At 40.9% G+C, this 18225-nt stretch overlaps 4 protein-coding genes across 5 annotated transcripts in view; all 4 read right to left on the reverse strand.

Moving 5' to 3' along the window:
* Positions 1 to 1383: 1383 nt before the first annotated feature.
* On the reverse strand, positions 1384 to 8991 carry LOC6557914 (glycerophosphocholine phosphodiesterase GPCPD1). Of its 2 annotated transcripts, none has more exons than XM_032742730.2 (2): positions 8930 to 8991; positions 1384 to 3882 (listed from the first exon to the last, which is right to left on the reverse strand). In XM_032742730.2, the coding sequence occupies exons 1-2, from the start codon at positions 8939 to 8941 to the stop codon at positions 1984 to 1986; spliced, it is 1911 nt and encodes a 636-aa protein (XP_032598621.1). In that variant the 5' UTR covers positions 8942 to 8991; the 3' UTR covers positions 1384 to 1983. The 2 variants fall into 2 exon arrangements, with proteins under 2 accessions (XP_032598621.1, XP_001985249.1); XM_001985213.3 differs by lacking the exon at positions 8930 to 8991 and adding an exon at positions 6499 to 6881.
* A 437-nt stretch (positions 8992 to 9428) lies between these two features.
* On the reverse strand, positions 9429 to 11544 carry LOC6557936 (tRNA (uracil-5-)-methyltransferase homolog A). The gene is made up of 3 exons (XM_001985212.3): positions 11252 to 11544; positions 9907 to 11200; positions 9429 to 9766 (listed from the first exon to the last, which is right to left on the reverse strand). The coding sequence occupies exons 1-3, from the start codon at positions 11459 to 11461 to the stop codon at positions 9429 to 9431; spliced, it is 1842 nt and encodes a 613-aa protein (XP_001985248.1). The 5' UTR covers positions 11462 to 11544.
* Positions 11545 to 11831: 287 nt separating this feature from the next.
* Positions 11832 to 14330, reverse strand: LOC6557940 (SET domain-containing protein SmydA-8). Its single transcript, XM_001985211.3, has 3 exons — positions 13229 to 14330; positions 12349 to 12610; positions 11832 to 12270 (listed from the first exon to the last, which is right to left on the reverse strand). The coding sequence occupies exons 1-3, from the start codon at positions 14243 to 14245 to the stop codon at positions 11957 to 11959; spliced, it is 1593 nt and encodes a 530-aa protein (XP_001985247.2). The 5' UTR covers positions 14246 to 14330; the 3' UTR covers positions 11832 to 11956.
* Positions 14331 to 15989: 1659 nt separating this feature from the next.
* The window catches only part of LOC6557948 (protein naked cuticle), a 44186-nt gene continuing 41950 nt past the window's right edge, over positions 15990 to 18225 (reverse strand). Inside the window, exon 7 of the mRNA XM_043215556.1 lies at positions 15990 to 17530. Coding sequence (XP_043071491.1) covers positions 16390 to 17530 — 1141 coding nt within the window. The 3' untranslated portion in view covers positions 15990 to 16389. The remainder of the gene's footprint in view (positions 17531 to 18225) is intronic.

Below are 18225 nucleotides of genomic sequence, written 5' to 3' on the forward strand. Positions count from 1 at the left end.
AGCTGCAATGCTAATGTCATAATTTACGTGTGTGTTTAATTATCAACTTCTGGAATTGATTAATTTTATTCAATTTATTTTCGTTGACTACCATTGACTTATAATCGGATTATAATTCAGCTGCAAGTACTTGGACAGATAAGACCACAGAACGGGTTCCCCTATTTCAACTGGAATTGTACACTTTTCAATTAATCTTCCACACGGCGGACTATCTGTGCGTCGAGTTCCTCGGCTGGCGTATAAATTGTCTTTTCAGGACGAAACCAAGTCATTGAGCAATGCAGCTCCACAGCAAAGTTGTGATAGTTTTTGCTCCACTGCAAACAAGCAGAGTGCTTTTAACTCCAACTGAAAAACACCTACTTATGATTGGAGTTGTGGTATAGATCCGCCAAATGCCGTTTATCTGCAGAAAAATATGCATAGAAGTATGTAATATGCATATGAGATATGTAACTGATTTGCATACAAAATATGCCAAAATTCAAGATTCGTTCACCCATTCTCCTGATAACAGTCCACTGAAAATTCTTTATTCAGGCATTTCCAAGCAAAGCCCACATCCAAACAGAGAAAACTAAAAAAATACAACAAATCTCAATTCGGCCTGAAGTGTTTTCGATGGGTTTGTGAACATTATCTTCATCTGCATGCAAATGAGCTGCTCCATAATTGCCCATAGAATATTGAGCTGTTACCAACTTGGCTCATTTGATGATTGATTTTTCTCGGCATTAAACATTCGTCAGACACTATTAAATAATTGCATATCGAATCAATCTCTGTCGCTCTTACTTTTTCGCATTCTCTCATTATCTCTCATTATCTTTCTCTCTCTTGCTCTCTCTTTTATTTATAAATTTTCATGGATGATTTAAAACAAAGTTTTTTGTTGTTTGAAATTCTTGACAAAAAATTGATTTTAATGTAGTATTTAATCAATTAAATTAAATTTCTTTGTATATTATTTTTACTCTGCCGTAATCTTTTATAGAAGTGCACTTTAGCATAGTATTTAATTAATTAACTTATTTTTGCCTCCATTATTGTTAGTCACCAAATTATTTTTGTAGAGACGCCTTTCAGCGTGGTATTTAATTAATTAATTATTATTAGTCCCCAATTTTTTTTGTAGAAGTAAATTTAATTTAATTATTGAACTTAAGCTGCTTCACTCCACTGTAAGCATTAGTTAAATTATTGTACTTAAAGTTTATCTGCATGCAATTCTGCAAAGGCTGCTTACGCATAATAAAATTGTTGGAGGTATTTATTTTTTTGGGATTTTTTGTTTGTTTATTTTTTCTATTACTACCAAGCATTTTTTATGCTTTCGTCACATTGTCTTTTATTGTTTTTTTTTCTCTCGTTCCGTATGAGCCCCTCAGGCTGTGTACATAACAACTTTAACGATTCGTTTGTTTTGTTTTGTTTTCTTCTTTTTTTTGGTAGCTGCTTAACTTGAGTTGTTCTTTTTATCAAAAATATTTTCTCTGAATTATTGTGTTTCTTATTTGTTTTCTTATATCAAAAACAGAGCAAAAATCAATATATATTTATATATATAGTTCAAGCAATAAATATTTGAAATTGGTCAAGAGCAATTTTCAAGACTGAGTAACTGAATATTAAATTAAAGAATTGCTCCACATTAAAAATATATTCCACCTGAGCTCGCCAGCGAAACTCTTCTGGGCAAAAGTTGGTTTTATGTAACATTTATGCATAGTTATAATAAATATTTACATACGATAAAAATATAAAAAGATTTTACAATTTTAAAATCATTAACATATTTCGTTCACATTTTGGAAATTGTGTGGAACTAGTATTTACTACGTACAATATTAAAGGGAAATGTTTTATTTACAATTTGTGGTTAATAGTTAAAAATTATATTTATGGTTTCTCCTTTGAACTTTGCTACGACTACGACTACGACTACCCGCCCCTCACAGCTCACTCTTTCACCCGTCGCCTTTAGATTCGGCATTGAGCCTCGAATTCGGCGAGAAGCGCACTGGAATTGAAGAAGGACCGCTGCTTGGTCTCCGGCATATAGAGATCACTGCGATCATAGCAGGTGGCTGTGGCTCCGATCTCCGTGAAATACTTGACACGTTCCCGCGAATTGCAATCATCACCCCAGATGACGGCAATCTGTCCCTGATCCCTCGCCTGCTGCAGCAGCTGGGCGGCATTCTCCCCCAGGAAATCCTCGGCATGGGGCGCTGTACCCGCCAGCTCAAAGGCCTGGGCATTGTTGACGGCGGCCTGGAAATTGCGAGTGCGCAGATCACTGAATGGCTGCCACTTCTTCGTCTCGCCCTGGGTGAGGAACATGACGGGGAAGATGTTCTGCTTGAAGCGCAGCATGGTGCACATGTCGGCATCGAAGCTGGAGAAGATCAGGGGCCGGCCACAGCCATACTGGATGACCTCGTGCAGCACACGATCCGCAAAGAAATTCTTATCGATCGTCTGTTCCGCCTCGTGGCCACCGCCTTGACGACGCTGTGGCCACTTGATCTCCACATCGATGCCCAGGGATTTGGGCAGCTGCTGCAGCACCTCCACCAGCCGTGGAAAGATGCGATGCTCGTGACGAGGCTCGGCATTGTGTGCCGGATATTCCAGCACCTTGCCATTGATCACAGAGAAGATGCGCAAACGCTTCAACAACTCATAGTTGATGTCCTTAATCAGCACGTATTCCAGCTGATCCGGCTTCTCAATCTGTTTGCCAGGCGGCGCTGTGCGCAGCCCAAAATCATGATAGATAACAGGTATGCCATCGGCTGTGAGATGCACATCCAACTCCACCATATCCGCGTGATGGGCGTGTGCACTCAGAAACGAGGCAATTGTATTCTCCCGTTCCTGCGGCGCCTCGGCAATGTAACTCTTGCCATTGCCCCGATGACCCACATCCAGATTGGGCCAGCTGCGTGGCCAATAGTGTGCATAGGTAGTTTTAAAGTCCAGCGGCGAGTATTGATATGGCTGCACCAGGACATACGGCAACCTGAGCCGGGCCAGCGTCTGTTCCGCATCGCGTGCGGATTTGATGTGCAGTTGCAGCAATCCCTCGCTGCCCGTCAACTGGGAAGCTGTCAGCGTGGCACTGCCCAGCAGCTCCTGTGTGGTCTGACTGTAGCATTCCAAGCGGAACGACTGCAGCATCATGCGCTCCAACGGCAGCGTAACATGAAAGATGACTATGTCACCCTTGGTGTATGGAACTCCATGGGCCGGCTGCAACTGGAGCTGACTCTGGCCATACAACTGTTTGCTGTACTCAACGACAAGACCCGCTGCCTGCTCCACGGGCACAATCTTCAGCTGGACATGTTGCGGATCAAAGGTCTCAATGTCGTGCACCTGAAACATTTTCTCGCCATTGAACTTGAGCTGAATGATCGTCTCGTGATTCAGCCAGCCACGATGCACCTGAGTCGTTGGCTCATCCCCTCCATTGGCCAGGCCAAAGATATCCAGGGGAGAGTGGCATTGTTGCTGCTCGGAGCAGGATTGCAGCTGACGAGGCTTGAAATGGGTCTCCCAGCGTCTGATTTGCTTTTGGCCCGCCGCATTCTCCACATAGACAAAGTAACGGTATTCCAGTTGGCGGCACGATTGCAACCGGACCGTTGTCTGCCAATTGAAGTCATCGATGCGCTCGAGGGGCACACAACGCAACAGCTGCCACTCGCCCAACGCTTTGGCGTCACCGGTCAGGGCCAGTTGCTCCTCCGGCTGCAGTGGCTCCTGCAGACGCACATTGAACTGCCTCAGCGTCGGCTTACAGTTAATCGATGCGGCTGCTTCAAGCAGCTCATTGCCAGTGCCAAAACTGGCTGCATCCACAAATGCGGCACACTGCAAGACAATTGAAATTATAATGCCAACAATTAGTTTCAATGCAGGAATCATAGCGACGACGACAACTACGACGATATCCGCTCGACAACTGACTGCTCTGAGGTCTGGACAACAGCTCAAATATGCTCAAGCGAACAGAACCAGACACAGACACAGCCACTGTCACAGTCACAGAAACGGTTCTAATCTTAGCAAATAGATCGCAGGTTATCGCACGCGACTTAACTCGCGCGCGCTATTTTCAACAAAGTCGCTCGCGATTTTGACGCAAGTGCACACAAAATCACGTGTTGCCCCCTAACAGATCGGCCAGTTACAGATTAAAGTACATCAATACAGCTGCTTATTTTGCTTTAAGCAGCTACAAGTTCAGCTTGCTAATCAAACTAGTTCCACTCCACCCAATGACCCCCTCATCCATATATATATATATATATATATATATGTATATATTTCTGTATATATTCTATGTGAATTTTATAAGTACCTTATTTAGTGGCGATTTTTTTTATTATTATTAATAATTGCGTATTAGACAGACACGTGTGAGTAACCCATTTAATTGTTGATTAATTTCTAGAAATACAAATGATAATAAACAGCTGGGTTTTTTTTTTAAATATTTCGACATTTTTATATTCGAATTTTGTGTGTGTAAGAATGGATATATAGAAAAGTCGAAAGTACAAGGAATGAAAAAAAAGATAACTGTATATAGTATATATATTCATATAATTCCGTACACAGTCTGCTAATATACAAAATGTCTTTTTAATGACATTTTACCATTAAAATAAACGGACTACCTTGCGGCAACTAAGTACATTAAAATTAACAACAACAATTAGATCCATTAGTAAAAAAGAATATTAAAACAAACTGATTATTCAACAAAATTTTGAAACTTTGAGCTGAACGTTCGCAATATTGATTGCATTTAGTTGACAGATTAGATTTAATTTTGAGCTTTTGAGTTGACTTTATGAAAGCTGTTTTATGGCTGGCGTTTTTAAGCGTTAGCGGGCGATTTACCTGCGTGTAAAAACGCGCAAATTTCGGCTGCTGTTGCGCTTGTTGCTGTAAACAGCGAATCATGACGTAATTGCTGCACACTCTGCACCCCCGTCTCGGGACCAAACAAGAGAATCGAATTGTCAAAAATCTATGCAAACTTTGAGCTGGCGAACCCATAAAAGTGACAATAAATTAAATGCTGATTTGTAGCGCACTGAAGATGATCACGTGTTAAGGCCACGAACTCGTTGCGATTCACTTTCGGACAGCCAACCGAAATTTATTATATTACAATTTCGACAGAAATGAACGCCCACGTTGCGAACCAGCTCGAATCGGGCTAACGACAGCGACTGCTTTGCCAAAATTTAAATAAGCAATACGATACAAAAAAAAAACAACAATAACAACAACAATTCGCAATTCATCTAGAGGAAAACTGTGAGTTTTAGCATCAACCAGAAAATACTAGTCTAGTCTAGTCTAATAATTATGAATAGTTTTCCGCGTGTGTTCGTTGTTGTTGATATTGTTTTTCCTTACGTCAATAAATTGGTCAGGTTTATTTCGCTCTTGGCACAATTAGCGAAACCTTGCCAATAAGAAACAAAAAATACATTTGGCAACGCCTTATCTACAGCAACGGGAAGCAATTTAACTCGTCCATAGAATAAGGAATGCAAACAACACATAAGAGCAACGAAATTATAAACAATTTGATTACATTTTTGCGCTTCGCAGAAATGCGTGTCGAAGCAACTTACGCTTACGTTGCTCTGGCACGTGTTGGCAAAGCGAGGAGCGCGCTCTCTCTCTCGCTCTCTGCCTCTCCTTCTCTTTGTTTTCTATCCGCCCATGTTGAGCTTTGGTGCGCATATGTTCTTTGTTTGGGAAATTTAGTGTAAAAAGCTTTCGCAATTGTTGTGCAGTGCAGGTTGAAAGTTCTTCGATTCGGCTGTTGTTATGCATTGATTAAGAACAAGAAGCACTTGAAGTGTGCTTGATAGCTTCATAACTGTTTATTATAAGTATAAATTAAGCTCGTTAATCGAATTAATCTAATCGAATTGCGTCAAGAGCTAGCCACTTCACAGCAATCACTTAAACTTTAGAAGCAACGGCAATTGTGGGAATGGACACGTGATGGTACCACGTACCACTTGCAACATGTGGCACAGATCCCAAAGCTTTTGCAAACCAACAAACAAACGGGGCGTCGCTTCAAATAATAATCGAAGGGGTAACACAACAAATGACTCATGTATCAAGTTCCTATTTATATATATATGCAATATATATGAAATGATATCACATGTTCAACATTCAACTGAAGACAGTAGAAAATGCGTAGACTTGAGAAAAATGCTTTTTCCTTCTATTGCCTATTGATTTTGTTTTGCACTTGCGGAAGAGAGCTAATGTAAATATTGTGATGACAACAGCAGCTTCGACCTTCAGTTCCGTGCGAAATGTCAAATTATAGAAAAAATGCATGCCACCTTTTCCTGGCTACGTCACTCAGATCCAATTTAAATTGACTTAGTCTCAAAGACTGTGTTTAAATTAAATTAAACTAAATAAATACTAATTTGTAATTACATTTTGCATGTGCTCCTCGGCCGTCTGGGTTTCCATCGGTGTCAAGAGCATGGGCACAGACATGTTTAATTTTTTTCTTTTTCTTTTTTGTCTTGGACAAAGAATATCAAACGAAGAAATTAATATTTATCACAGTTATATTTTCCTTTTTAGGTGTTTTTTTTTGCACTACTCGACGTATGCGTAATTTAGTTTTAGCTATGCTAACATTTTAATTATTTAAAAGAGATATTTATTTATTTATATATTTATCTATCTTTTTTTGTTATTTATTTGCTGTAGTTTTTGGTATCCCTTTGTGTATGATGATTGAGGCAAGGACGTCCCGTCGTCGTTGTCGTCGTCACAACGACGTTGCAATCGCAACTGTTTCGAACGATTTTGTTGTGCGCGCAATTTAAACGAATTCTTTTTATCGAAAAAAACGGGCCGTGCTCGGGAGCTTTTGCTGCCAGTTTTCTTCTATAGTATTAGTGGCGACGACGGCGACGTCTACGTTCGTTGTCGATTTGTTTTGGTTTTCAAGCTTGGGGGTACAGTTGCTGCTTGGGCTTTTTTGAAATGTTGTTGGCCTCACTTAACTCAGCTGGCGACAGAAGCAGAAACACAACAACAACAGCAACAACAAAAACATAATAAAACGTGTAGACCTGAAGACCTGTATATCTTGTATACCCTGTATATCTACTATCAGAATTTATAATACACTCAATAAAAAAGTAGATAAGAGTCGAAAGTAAACAAAGAAAGCCTTAAGTATTATTATCTCTATTTGTCAGTGCACTTTTTTCAAACATAAGATGTGTATATAAAAAATTTACAGTATTTGCATTAATATCAAAATCATTTTGCGTTTTCTGTTTGTTAATTTTTAGGTGTCCAAAAAATACCATAAATATTTGCATTATTAATTTACAGTCACTGTGTTAATAGAAATAGCTGCGGCGCCAAACAAACCACAGATTATCAAGCGCTTTAAATTGATTATAGGGTATACTCGAGGTACGCAAATATTTATAAACAGCCTTGCTTCCATTACAAAACTCACCGAAGCTCTCAAAGCAAGATAGCGAGAGCGAGGCAGCGAGAGAACGTCAATGCGAGAGAGCGACAGCAGTCAATCCTCCAAACACAAAACGTGTTAGTCGTGTGCAGACATCATAACGCTGCCGATGTGCACGTGAAATGTTTGTTTTGACGTTGTCGTTGCCAGGCCCCTTCGGCTGACAGTCAGCATCCCATGAGCTTTTGCTCTCTACGGGTGCCACTCTCTCTCTCTCTCTCTCTCGCTCTCTCTGAAACCGGTTCGCGTCGGTTGAGTGGTGATTGTTTTCCTTGTTGGTTTGTTTACGTGTTGTTGATAAGCCAACAACAGTCAACATGCGTTTTATTCGATATGTGAGCTTTTCCGTGCGCAAATCGCTGTGGGTTCAAAGCTGTTGATCAAGGTCTCTTCTCTTTTATGCGGGCAACGATCGTAATCATAAGATTATGTCTAAATATTTAGTGTTGCCATGTAGAACTATATATTTATATTCATATATATATTATATGGTTATATATATGTATATATTTATATGTATGTATATGTTTATAGCCACACACGTTTATATTTCTGTTTACGAACTCATTGTTCTGTTCCCATTTTTATTGCGAGTGCTTTATTTGCAAGAGTCGCCGTCTTATCGATCGTTGTTATTGTTGTTGTTGTTCTTTTCTTCCTCATCTGTTTGCTTTGCTTTGTGAAATCATTTCACTTTATAGACAAACACCACATAAGAGTCCAAAGTACAATTTTGTGTTTCAAATATATACAAATTATATGCACACAAATATGTAAACATGCCAACAAGTTCCCAGTCACGTTTACAAAACAGTTTTCTGTGCCAATGCATGTCCGTCTGTATTTATAGCATGATAATGTATTCAATTTTTCGTCTACAGCTGGCAATTGTTGACATTATTCAACACTTGTCTTACAAAAAATATTTCGAATTGTTGCTATTTAACGCTGAAGTTGAAGGTCAACTTGTGTAGCAAAGATAATAATTGTAATTGCTTCTCGACTCGTTTAGCAAAGGGAATAAGTTAAAACGGAAATGTTAAACAACCAATAGCTCCACAAATAACTAGGCCAGAGTCATACGTCTTTTAAAAGATAGCGCAAATTCACTTTTAATGCGAATAGTTAACAAAGTTATAAACTTTTAATTCAGTTCGTTAATAAATTTCCACCATTGCTTAAATTGTGTGATAACAATTTTATGTGGATATGTACATTGTTTTTAAATAACTGCATTCAAATTCACTTCAAGTAATTTAACTAAAATATTTCAATTACAAAACTTACATGTATCATATTAATATAAAAATCTTTAGAGTTTAACAAACAGTAAGTTATCTAAATTAAATATACTTTTATTAAGTATACCTGCTCGGACATTATCGGTCACTTGTCGGTCACTTAAGTTCCTCGTAGCTTCTCAGGCGTTGTTCTTGCCACAATTGACGAATAGTGTTAACACACTCTCGAGTTACTTGCACATTTGTTGCACCCCCAACTCTATGATAAATAGATGGATGCTGCTGTAATCAGTTCTTATCGAGCTGCCGGCACAAACTGATGACAATTGAAAATTGTTGAGCAATGTTTTAAAACTAGTAAAGAGGAAGTCGCTGCTGTCACACCAGACGCCGGAACACCGCAAATACAATTAAATCAATTTAAATAATAAAACTCGTAGCACTCGCAGTCGTCAAACAAAGAGCCGTTGATGGATGTTGATAAGCAACAATGTGACAAGAGCGCAAAAAAGCCGACACAGAGAGCAGCCTGCAACGAAATCTGTTTATCTGTTATATATATATGCATATATATATATATAAATTGTGTTTTTATATTAACTAAGGAACTGTACCCAAAAATATCATCATGTTGTGGCTGTTGCCAGCGATGTTGCAATGCACTCTTTTGTTGCCCCATCCGTTGCATCCTTTGCCACACCTTCGGGTTGAATTGTCGTCGCCGTCGTCGTTGCTGTGGTTGTTGACTCACGCTCAAATAAGATGACCAGCTCCGTGTGCGTCGTATGTGGAAACATGTCCACAGCCACCGCTGACTTTGAGTAGAAGGGCTCGCCCTTATACTGCTTGGACTCTGGCCGGGCTAGCTCAATAAAATTGCGCTTGGCACTGTGTGGATTGCAGGAAACATAAACCAGACGCTTGATGGCACTCGCCGAGCGTATGGCGGCTATGGAACGATTGTCTGCAAGGGATTCGAATTTAAATTATTATTAGAAACATTCTACACGCCAAAAAAAAGGATGACTTGCTGAAGGGTGGTTGGCAAAGTAACCCAGTAGATTTGTTTGCAGAACAAGATTTTGATTATTTCTCACAACTTACGCAGTCCAGCTCGCGGCGGATCCACCACTGCTATCAGATCGACAGGTTTGCCCGGCTCCTGGCCGTAGAGCGCCTCGCGTACCATGCTCTTGATGAAGTCATCCGCATTTCCCGCGAAGAATTTGCAATTGGTGATGCCATTTGCTGACGCATTGTACTCCGCATCCTTGATGGCATCCGGCACAATTTCGACGCCCAACACCTGTTTGCAGTGCCTGGCAAATGCCAAGGCAATAGTACCTGTGCCACAGCAAATATCTAGCATAGTTGTGTCCTTGCTCGGTGCAGCCAGATCAATGGCCTGCTGATAGAGAACATTGGCGCCGGCCGTATTGATTTGAAAGAAAGCCAATGGACTGATGCGAAACTGCAGCTCCTGAATGGTGTCCGTTATGTGTGTGCTGCCCAGGAGATGGGTGACAGGATTCACCATTTGCCCCGCCTCGCGATGCTTGACGTCCTGATAGTAGAGTGAGGTGCACTTGTGTTCCGCATTCTGTTCAGCCTGCTCGTAGAAGTTCTTCAGCTCCTGCTGCAACTCCAACTGCTCCGCTTCGCTTAAATTGGAGGAGTATATGCCGGCGACGAGCATTAGTTCACCCGTGGCGCTGGAGCTGCGCACCATCAGCTGCCGAAAGTGACCCACATTGCCAACTGGATTGAAGGGCTGAAATTTGGATTGCCTGACCAGCTGCTGGAAACTTTGTGCCGCCCACTTCGCTTGCGCGGGCAAATGGGGCAACTGTTGCACCTCGGCTACCTCAACGGAGCCATCGCTGTAGCTGCCCAAGCGAAACCCAACAACAATTTCGCCCTCGGCATTCTTGCCCACGGTAAACTCGTTCTTATTGCGATATCCCTGAACAATGGGCGAAGGCAGCACGCCATTAAACTGAAATTTGTCCAGATGCGGTTTGGCATCGGCATTCAAACGGCGCAGTTCCTGCGTGTATTTTTTGAGCAGCGCGGACATCTCTTCAGTCTTCTGCTCGAGCTGCTGCTCGTATGGCATCTCGGCCAGAGGACAAGTTGCCTCGACAGCAGTTCGTTGGCGTTTTGGCTTCGATTCAGCGGCATCCGTTTCGCTGCGCCGCTTGTGCAGAGGATCGGCAGATGCTTTGGCCAACATGGCCTTGAGCACTTTTCCCTTCCACTTGTATCCGTTGAGCGTTTCCACAGCCCGTTGCTGATCCGCCTGGCTGCGAAAACATACAAATGCGAACTCCTTGCGGGTGGGCGACTTGATTTTCGTCATGTCCAGCTTGAGTGTGTTCTTCAGCAGCTTCTTGAACTCCTGCAAGAGCATCTTAATCAGATATTGCTTTGAGCAACTGCCTCAACTTACCCCAATGCCAAAATAACCCATGTTTTTCACTTCAATTTTGTAGATTTCCGAAGTGAATTCATTTCGCTCCAAATAGTCAAATTCATTGCCGGCTTTTTCCACTTCTTCATTTTCGGCAGCACCCTCTTCAGCTGGCTGCTCTGAGTTTTCCTTTATTTCTACATTACTCTCTGTGTGCTCGAACTGTTTGTCTGCTGTGGCCGCTTCCATTTTTTATTGTTTTTATAAACAAAAACGCAATTTACGAATATGCAACACGTGAAATCAACCGATAGATTACAAGAGTTATCGATGCTTTGCGATGGTTCGACTATCATCACGATCTGGATTCGTGATGGCATACTTATTTGCCGCCAACACAAGGTTTAAAAATATACTGCATTTTGGCCTCAGTTATGCATTTAAATGTTGTGTCTCTAGCTTAACCATGTTGGTTTAACATAGCATGCTTTAAATAGACATCCTAAATATGGTTTGTTACATTGCTCTAAGGCAAACGACTATTAATGTGGCGGCCGGTCGATTGAAATAACTAAGCGACGTTGTCAAGTGTCGCATTGCCAACCATTACAAGTGTCAAGTAAAATATTGACAGTTATATTTTCAAATATAAATAGGAATAGAAAACTGAATTTCGCTATTAAAATAAAAATTGTGCAGTTAAACAGTGAAATGTGTGCACAATTGAAATATTACTCTTGTGAGTTATTCGACACCAACTGAAAATGGCGCCATAGCCGCATTTAAAATTTGCTGTCGCTCCGCAAGCATTTGTTGCATCTCTTCTGGCTCATGTTTCATAATATTCTTGATCTCTTCGAGCAGCTCCTCGGCCCGCTTCAGCTTCGATTCACACTCGCTGGCGAGCTGCAAGCGTAGCGCTTGCGCCACCAACGCCTCCTCTAAATCAATCAGCAAATTGCCACGAAAAATACTCCAACCGCCATCGAAGAGATTCGAAATCTGCAAAAGTTCCTCGCACAAATCCACTTTTCGCTTAAGCGACTCCTCGCTGAGCTCTGCGAAAAGATAACATAAAATTGGTAATTGGTTGTTTCCCAAATAATATTTATCTCTTTTCTAATTTCTTTAATTACCATCCATTGCATATCCGGGCGCAGTGCCGTAAAGCTGCGTCAAAGCGTATTTGGCCTGTAAAATGTGCGTGTTTGTATCGTGCAAGTCGATGCGATGGCCCTGAATGAACTCCTCCAGGTGAACAGGCGTCGTCTTGTCCAGCGACTCAATCTCCTGCTGCAGTCTCGCATCCTGGGTCAGCACCTCGCGAGCCGATTTCTTCACATTGCACAGCTGACAATGCCAATTGGCGGCATTCTCTAACGGATTTTGTGAGATGACCTGAAAAAAGACAAGTGAAGAGAGATAGAGGGGGCAGAAAGAGAGTGGGACAGATAGAGAGAGAGAGAGAGAGAGAGATAGAGGTGATGAGTGAGAGAGGTGGTAAAAATCTACGAGGCATAAAGTATATACAATCTTGATCAGAATCCAAAGTCGGTTCGATCTAGCCACGTCCGTGAGAAAATACTTTTGACGACAATGGCAACTCAGCTAATTATTCAGAAAATATATTTCAAAACCGTTGTAAAGGTTATTTGCTTCTCAAAACAAATTATTTATATTTTCTAAATTATATGTCTAATTATTAGTCAATGTATCTACAATGTAGAAAATAATTCTAGTTTTTAGGGTCGATTTTTGCAAAATTTTGAAAAAATATGTATAATTCTTCCATTAAAATTGTTCTTGTTTTCGGGCTTATTTTCAGTGTAGGGCCATTTTCTAAATTTCACGCCAATTTTTTTTGCTACAACAATTGTACCTAATTTTCAGTGTGTGTTTTTACACAGAATTCTTATATTCAAAGTTTTCTAGTCACATCCGATTTTCTAAATTTCAGGGCAACCTTCTGATTCGCTTTGTCGCATAAATAAAAACCGTTCCACTTCGTGGACTCACCTTGCCCACTTTGCACTTGCCGCACAGATGTGCGCCGGCAAAGGTGCCCAGTTCCGTGGGATCCGAGCATCTTTCGCAGGCGCAATCGAAACATTTGACCTGCTTGAGATGCACTCGCCGTTGCACGGTGCTCCGCAATGGTTGCGTATAGGATATGCTGAGAATGGCGCCCTTGGGAATGGGTCGCTTGGCGAGGAAGATGATGCGCATGTTGTCGTCGAAGCGATGCCTCAAATTGGGCACACAATCGTGGGCGATCATGGCACCGCCCGGGAAAATGGCGCGCACCTTGCGACGCTCCCCGTTCTGCCGGACCTCAAAGGCGTTCGTGTCCAGAATGGCGGCAATGCGGAGGATTTCCAGTTCGGGCCAATCCCGCTGACCCAGCACCGTTTTGATAAACGTTATCAGATTGGCTCGCAGCACTTGATACAGTGGCGTCTCGATGCGCTCCTTCAGATGATCCTCGAGTGCAGCGAGCCGGGCAAATGCCTCGGGATTGCTACGCTTCAGTTGCATGCAACGCAACAGCATTATGACGCAATAGGCGGACTCTTTGCCCTCCGGATCGGCTGGATTATAATTTATCTTGGATTGAAAATTACTCGCCGCCATCAGGCGACACTCGTCCAGGTGAAATGGCGATTTCTCGCACTCCTTGCTGCACATGGGCCAGCTGCACGAGCTGCATTTGTAGAAGGTCATCGCTGGTTTCTGCGGCGCCAGCAAATTCCTGTGACAGCCCAGACACAGTGGCGTTGCGGCAACCTTGGGCCCTACCACCAGCGGTGCCTCGCACATGATTTGCTCGCCCATCCGAATGTCGCGTGTGGCGCGCAGATGCCGGCCGAGCAGCTCGTTGCTGGTCACCTCGTAGCACTTGCATTCCCGCTTGTGGCCACGCTTCCAGTGCTCCTTCTGATGCTCGCGACTGCAGTAAACCACACTGCGACAGCCGGCGCACAATTGTGTTGCACGCTGTTGGCAATACGCGCAACTTGTGGGCGTAGTCATCATTCACGTAATCCTTATGCTGGCTAAATATGCGTATGGAGTTTGTGTTGTGTCTGCGGCCTGTGTTTGCGTAATGGGCAACGTTTGAAAATTCACTGACACAACAAGCGAAGCAACATTTCATTTGTTGGCGCTGCGGTAATTATACTCTGCTTCCCAAATGACAAAGGGGTATATTTTGGGTCGTCTGGCAACATGTGTGTATAAACCCAATTCAGATGCACGCTTCAAGGTCATATTTTTTATAACGAATTGAATAAGAATTTTGCCTTGTTTTTTTATGAGAAAAGTAAAATACATTTAATTTGTATTTTTAAAATTATCTTAATAATAAAATAAATGTTATAGATATTTGTTTTTTCTATTTTTTCGGTATGTTTCTGGCTCTGGCCAGCAAAAGATATATTCTAAAATGAGGTCACCAAGAAATAAATAATTATATATGCTATTTTTCAAATCTTTTACAATCATAACTAATTTCTCTGAACCAAAGCAAGTCGTTTGATTTTACGCAGTGCGGAATGACTAGCATCTATAACATTCAATTTTATTAAACTATATTTACCATATAAAAATCCTCAAATCGTTATCAAATATATTCCTACACAGTGAATATTCTAAAGTAATAATAATCTGACTTATGATATTAGCTTGGGATGACAGTTTGAGAGGCTTTCATCTCTTATTCGAAGCACTCTTGAGCCAATTTTCTGCTGTTATTCAACTGAAAACAGTGTATTGAACAGTCGACTATTTACTCGTGCCACATTCTTACTTGATATCTTTTGTGTCTCTGGTTGGCAGCGTTCGAGGTCTGCTCTTGTTCTGCTCGATCTCGATGTAGATGTAGATCTCCTTCTCTTGTCATTTGGCGCACGACGATTTATTATTAGAACTTGGCGATAGACGCACGCCAAAGAAACAATAAACGCATCTTAATATGTTGCTATACATTTGCTCTCACTTGCCCCTCACACTCCCAACCCCCTCCCACTCTCTCTATCTCTCTCAACACACACTGCTCTTGAAATTCCATCAGATCCTTTCAAGTTTTTTGGCTTATCCAAAACTTGCCCCAACCAGAAGATTTTGATTTATTTTTAGTGCAACCCAGTTTAATATTTTATCTCCAGACCTAAAAATGAGTTTCAACATTTTTTCATTTAATTTTAGCAATTCAATAATTTATTTAGTATTTGTCATAAATTTTCTATATATATATATATATATATATATATATATATATATATATATATATATATTTATTAATTTATACGCAGATAATTAATGTATTGTTTAATTGGAAATCAGTCTTTTTTTATTTAAATAAAAGTTAAATGCATTTTGTTGTTGTGCTTTTTTGTTGTTGATTTGATTGATTGTTTTCGATGAAAGAATTCAGTAAAATAATAATAAAAAAAAATTATAATTGAACTATAATTTATGGTTTTTTTTTTGTTTTGTTTGTTGCATTGTTGCGTGTCTTGTTGTTGGTTGGTTTTACATATTAATAGTATTTTAATTGGTACATATGCATAAATAAACATGATGATAGTTAACCTAAATGGAGGCCATAGTTCCATAATAAAAATAATAATATTTAATTATAATATTTATAGACAATGTTTGTGCTCTCTATACACTTAAAAGCGGCGCATAAAATTTCATATAATAGACAACAAATTTGCTCGTTTATAGTTTCTTTTTTCAGTGCATAATTTGCACTAAACAATAGTTATAGTTTTGCTTTGTTTTGTTTTTGTTTTTGTTTTTTACACACATACAGCGATGATATGTTGCTAGGCTGGTTTTTGCATAAGCGAAGCAATCGTTGATGGCTACTAAAAATGTTTCAAATATTGCTAAGGCAAAGGCGCAAAAAATCTTATCATTTAGCTACAGTTTGTTAGTGTTGTCCATGGAATTCAGATTCAATTGTATGTATGTATGTATTTATATATATGTATGTATTTCAAACAGCGAGGCATCCTCTTCCCTAACCTCGTGTAACAACAATCAAATAATATCGTCTTGGATGATTTTGTGTGTGTGTTTTTTCATCTTGTTAAATGGCTAATTAAATTACAAAATTGCGCTACATTAAACATACGAGAAACATAAGCAACATTTATAGTTTCTAAATTAGTTTAGACATCGTTCTGCTCCTTGAAGTGATGATAATGATGATGTATATGCTCGTGCACATAGCGATGTATCATTGAGCTGGAGGCGCTCGTATCTAGATCCGCATCGGCAGCTGGCGCATCCACATCCACATCCTTGGCCTGGGTAACAGCCTCGGCGAGTGCCTCGCCCACCTCATCGTTCAGATCGATCAGTGTGTTCGTGGAGACGACCTTGCTAGGTGTGCTCGTCAATATGGGACTGGCCGAGAGCAACTCATCCTCCTCCTCGCTGGCCAGCAGATGGGCGCATTCCAATGCATCGCCAAAGATCTTGGAACCAGCCGAACTGCTGCTCGATGTCGCTGGACGCGAAGTGTCCTGTGAGGCAGTTGTCTTATTTTGTTGTGGCAGCTGTTGCAGCTGCTGCTGCTGCGGTTGTTGCTTGTGGCGTTGGCGACGCTGCTCGCGCTCCTTTTGCTGCAGTTGCTCGCTGAGCTTGGCATAGATGAGATTGCCATAGTTCTTGTAATCCTTGCTGCTACGCTGCTGCTGCTGCTGTTGCTCCAATCGCTGATATCCTTGCCCCTGCTGCTGACCCTGCTGACCCTGCTGCTGCTGCTGTTGTTGCTTGTTACTCTTCTTGGGTATGGGCTGAACGGTGGCCACATTGCTGGGCGTCGCTGGTGGGGAATGGGTGGCGCCACCGCCACAAATTGTTGCATGCAGAAACGAATCGTAGCCGCACAGATTGAGCTTGTTATGCGCACTATTGTGAGTGTGCTGTGCGGCAACAACGGCCGGATTAATGGCCAGCTGCTGATGGTAGATGGGTATATGCGGCTGCGGATGGATGTATTGGTTGTTGCTGCTGCTGCTGATATTGTTGACCGTATCGTGTCCGGCTGCGATGTTGCTGCTGTTGTTGTTGCAGTTGTTGTTGTTGTTGTTGCTGTTGCTGTTGCTGTTGTTGCTGTTGATGTTGTTGGGCTGCGGCGATTGCGTGGGCGGACTGCAGCTGAGCGGCGACTGAGCGGACTGCGGACTGTGATTCGCAATTAGTGTCGGGATTTTCGAGCCTGTATTGCAGCGTTGGCGTTGCTGTTGCTGTTGTTGTTGTTGTGCTGCCGGTTGCCGTATGGGACTCACATTGGCTTGGGGTTTTCTACAAAAACAACAAAGAAGAAAAGTAAAAGCTTTTAATTAACACTGCTATTCATAGCGTTTCGAGAGGCAGAGTCAGGTCAGCTAGGTCGCAAAAAAAAAAAAAAACAAAATCAAAAAAGGAAATTGAAAAGCATAAGCCAAATTAACATAAGGGTGAGTCAGCATTTATTGTTGGCCACAAACAGCAGCAAGTCGAAGTATTGGGAGTGGGGCATATGAAAAAATGAAATTGAAAATAAATACTAAACTGAGCTCCTTTCTCTTTCATTTGACTGCCTTGCTAAAGTGCTCAATTTGCTTGCCTTTTTCCTTTTTTATATTTTCTTGCATATTTCATGAATTTAATCCCAGCTGTTCATATTTGTCTTGTGGTTGTGCTCTATGTTTATTTTTAATGTTGCATATAAATAAGTTCTAGATACACAATAACTATTTACTAATTCGATTATACATATGCCTTTTGTGAATTATAAGCGGAAATGTTATGAAATTTTCTAAGCATTCATTTCTAAATTATTTTGATTTTTGACCCATTTATGATTTCTTTTATTTTTCATGGCTTATTCCATGATAATTATGTTGAATAATATAAATGAATAAATAATAAGTAAATGTTCAAGAAAAGAAAATCCATTAAAAAAACCATGTATTACAAATAAAGTAACGACTAAAATGAAATTACTAAAATAAAGT

The sequence above is a fragment of the Drosophila grimshawi genome, unplaced genomic scaffold, assembly GCF_018153295.1.
Source record: "Drosophila grimshawi isolate 15287-2541.00 unplaced genomic scaffold, ASM1815329v1 contig_44, whole genome shotgun sequence".
NCBI lineage: Eukaryota > Metazoa > Arthropoda > Insecta > Diptera > Drosophilidae > Drosophila > Drosophila grimshawi.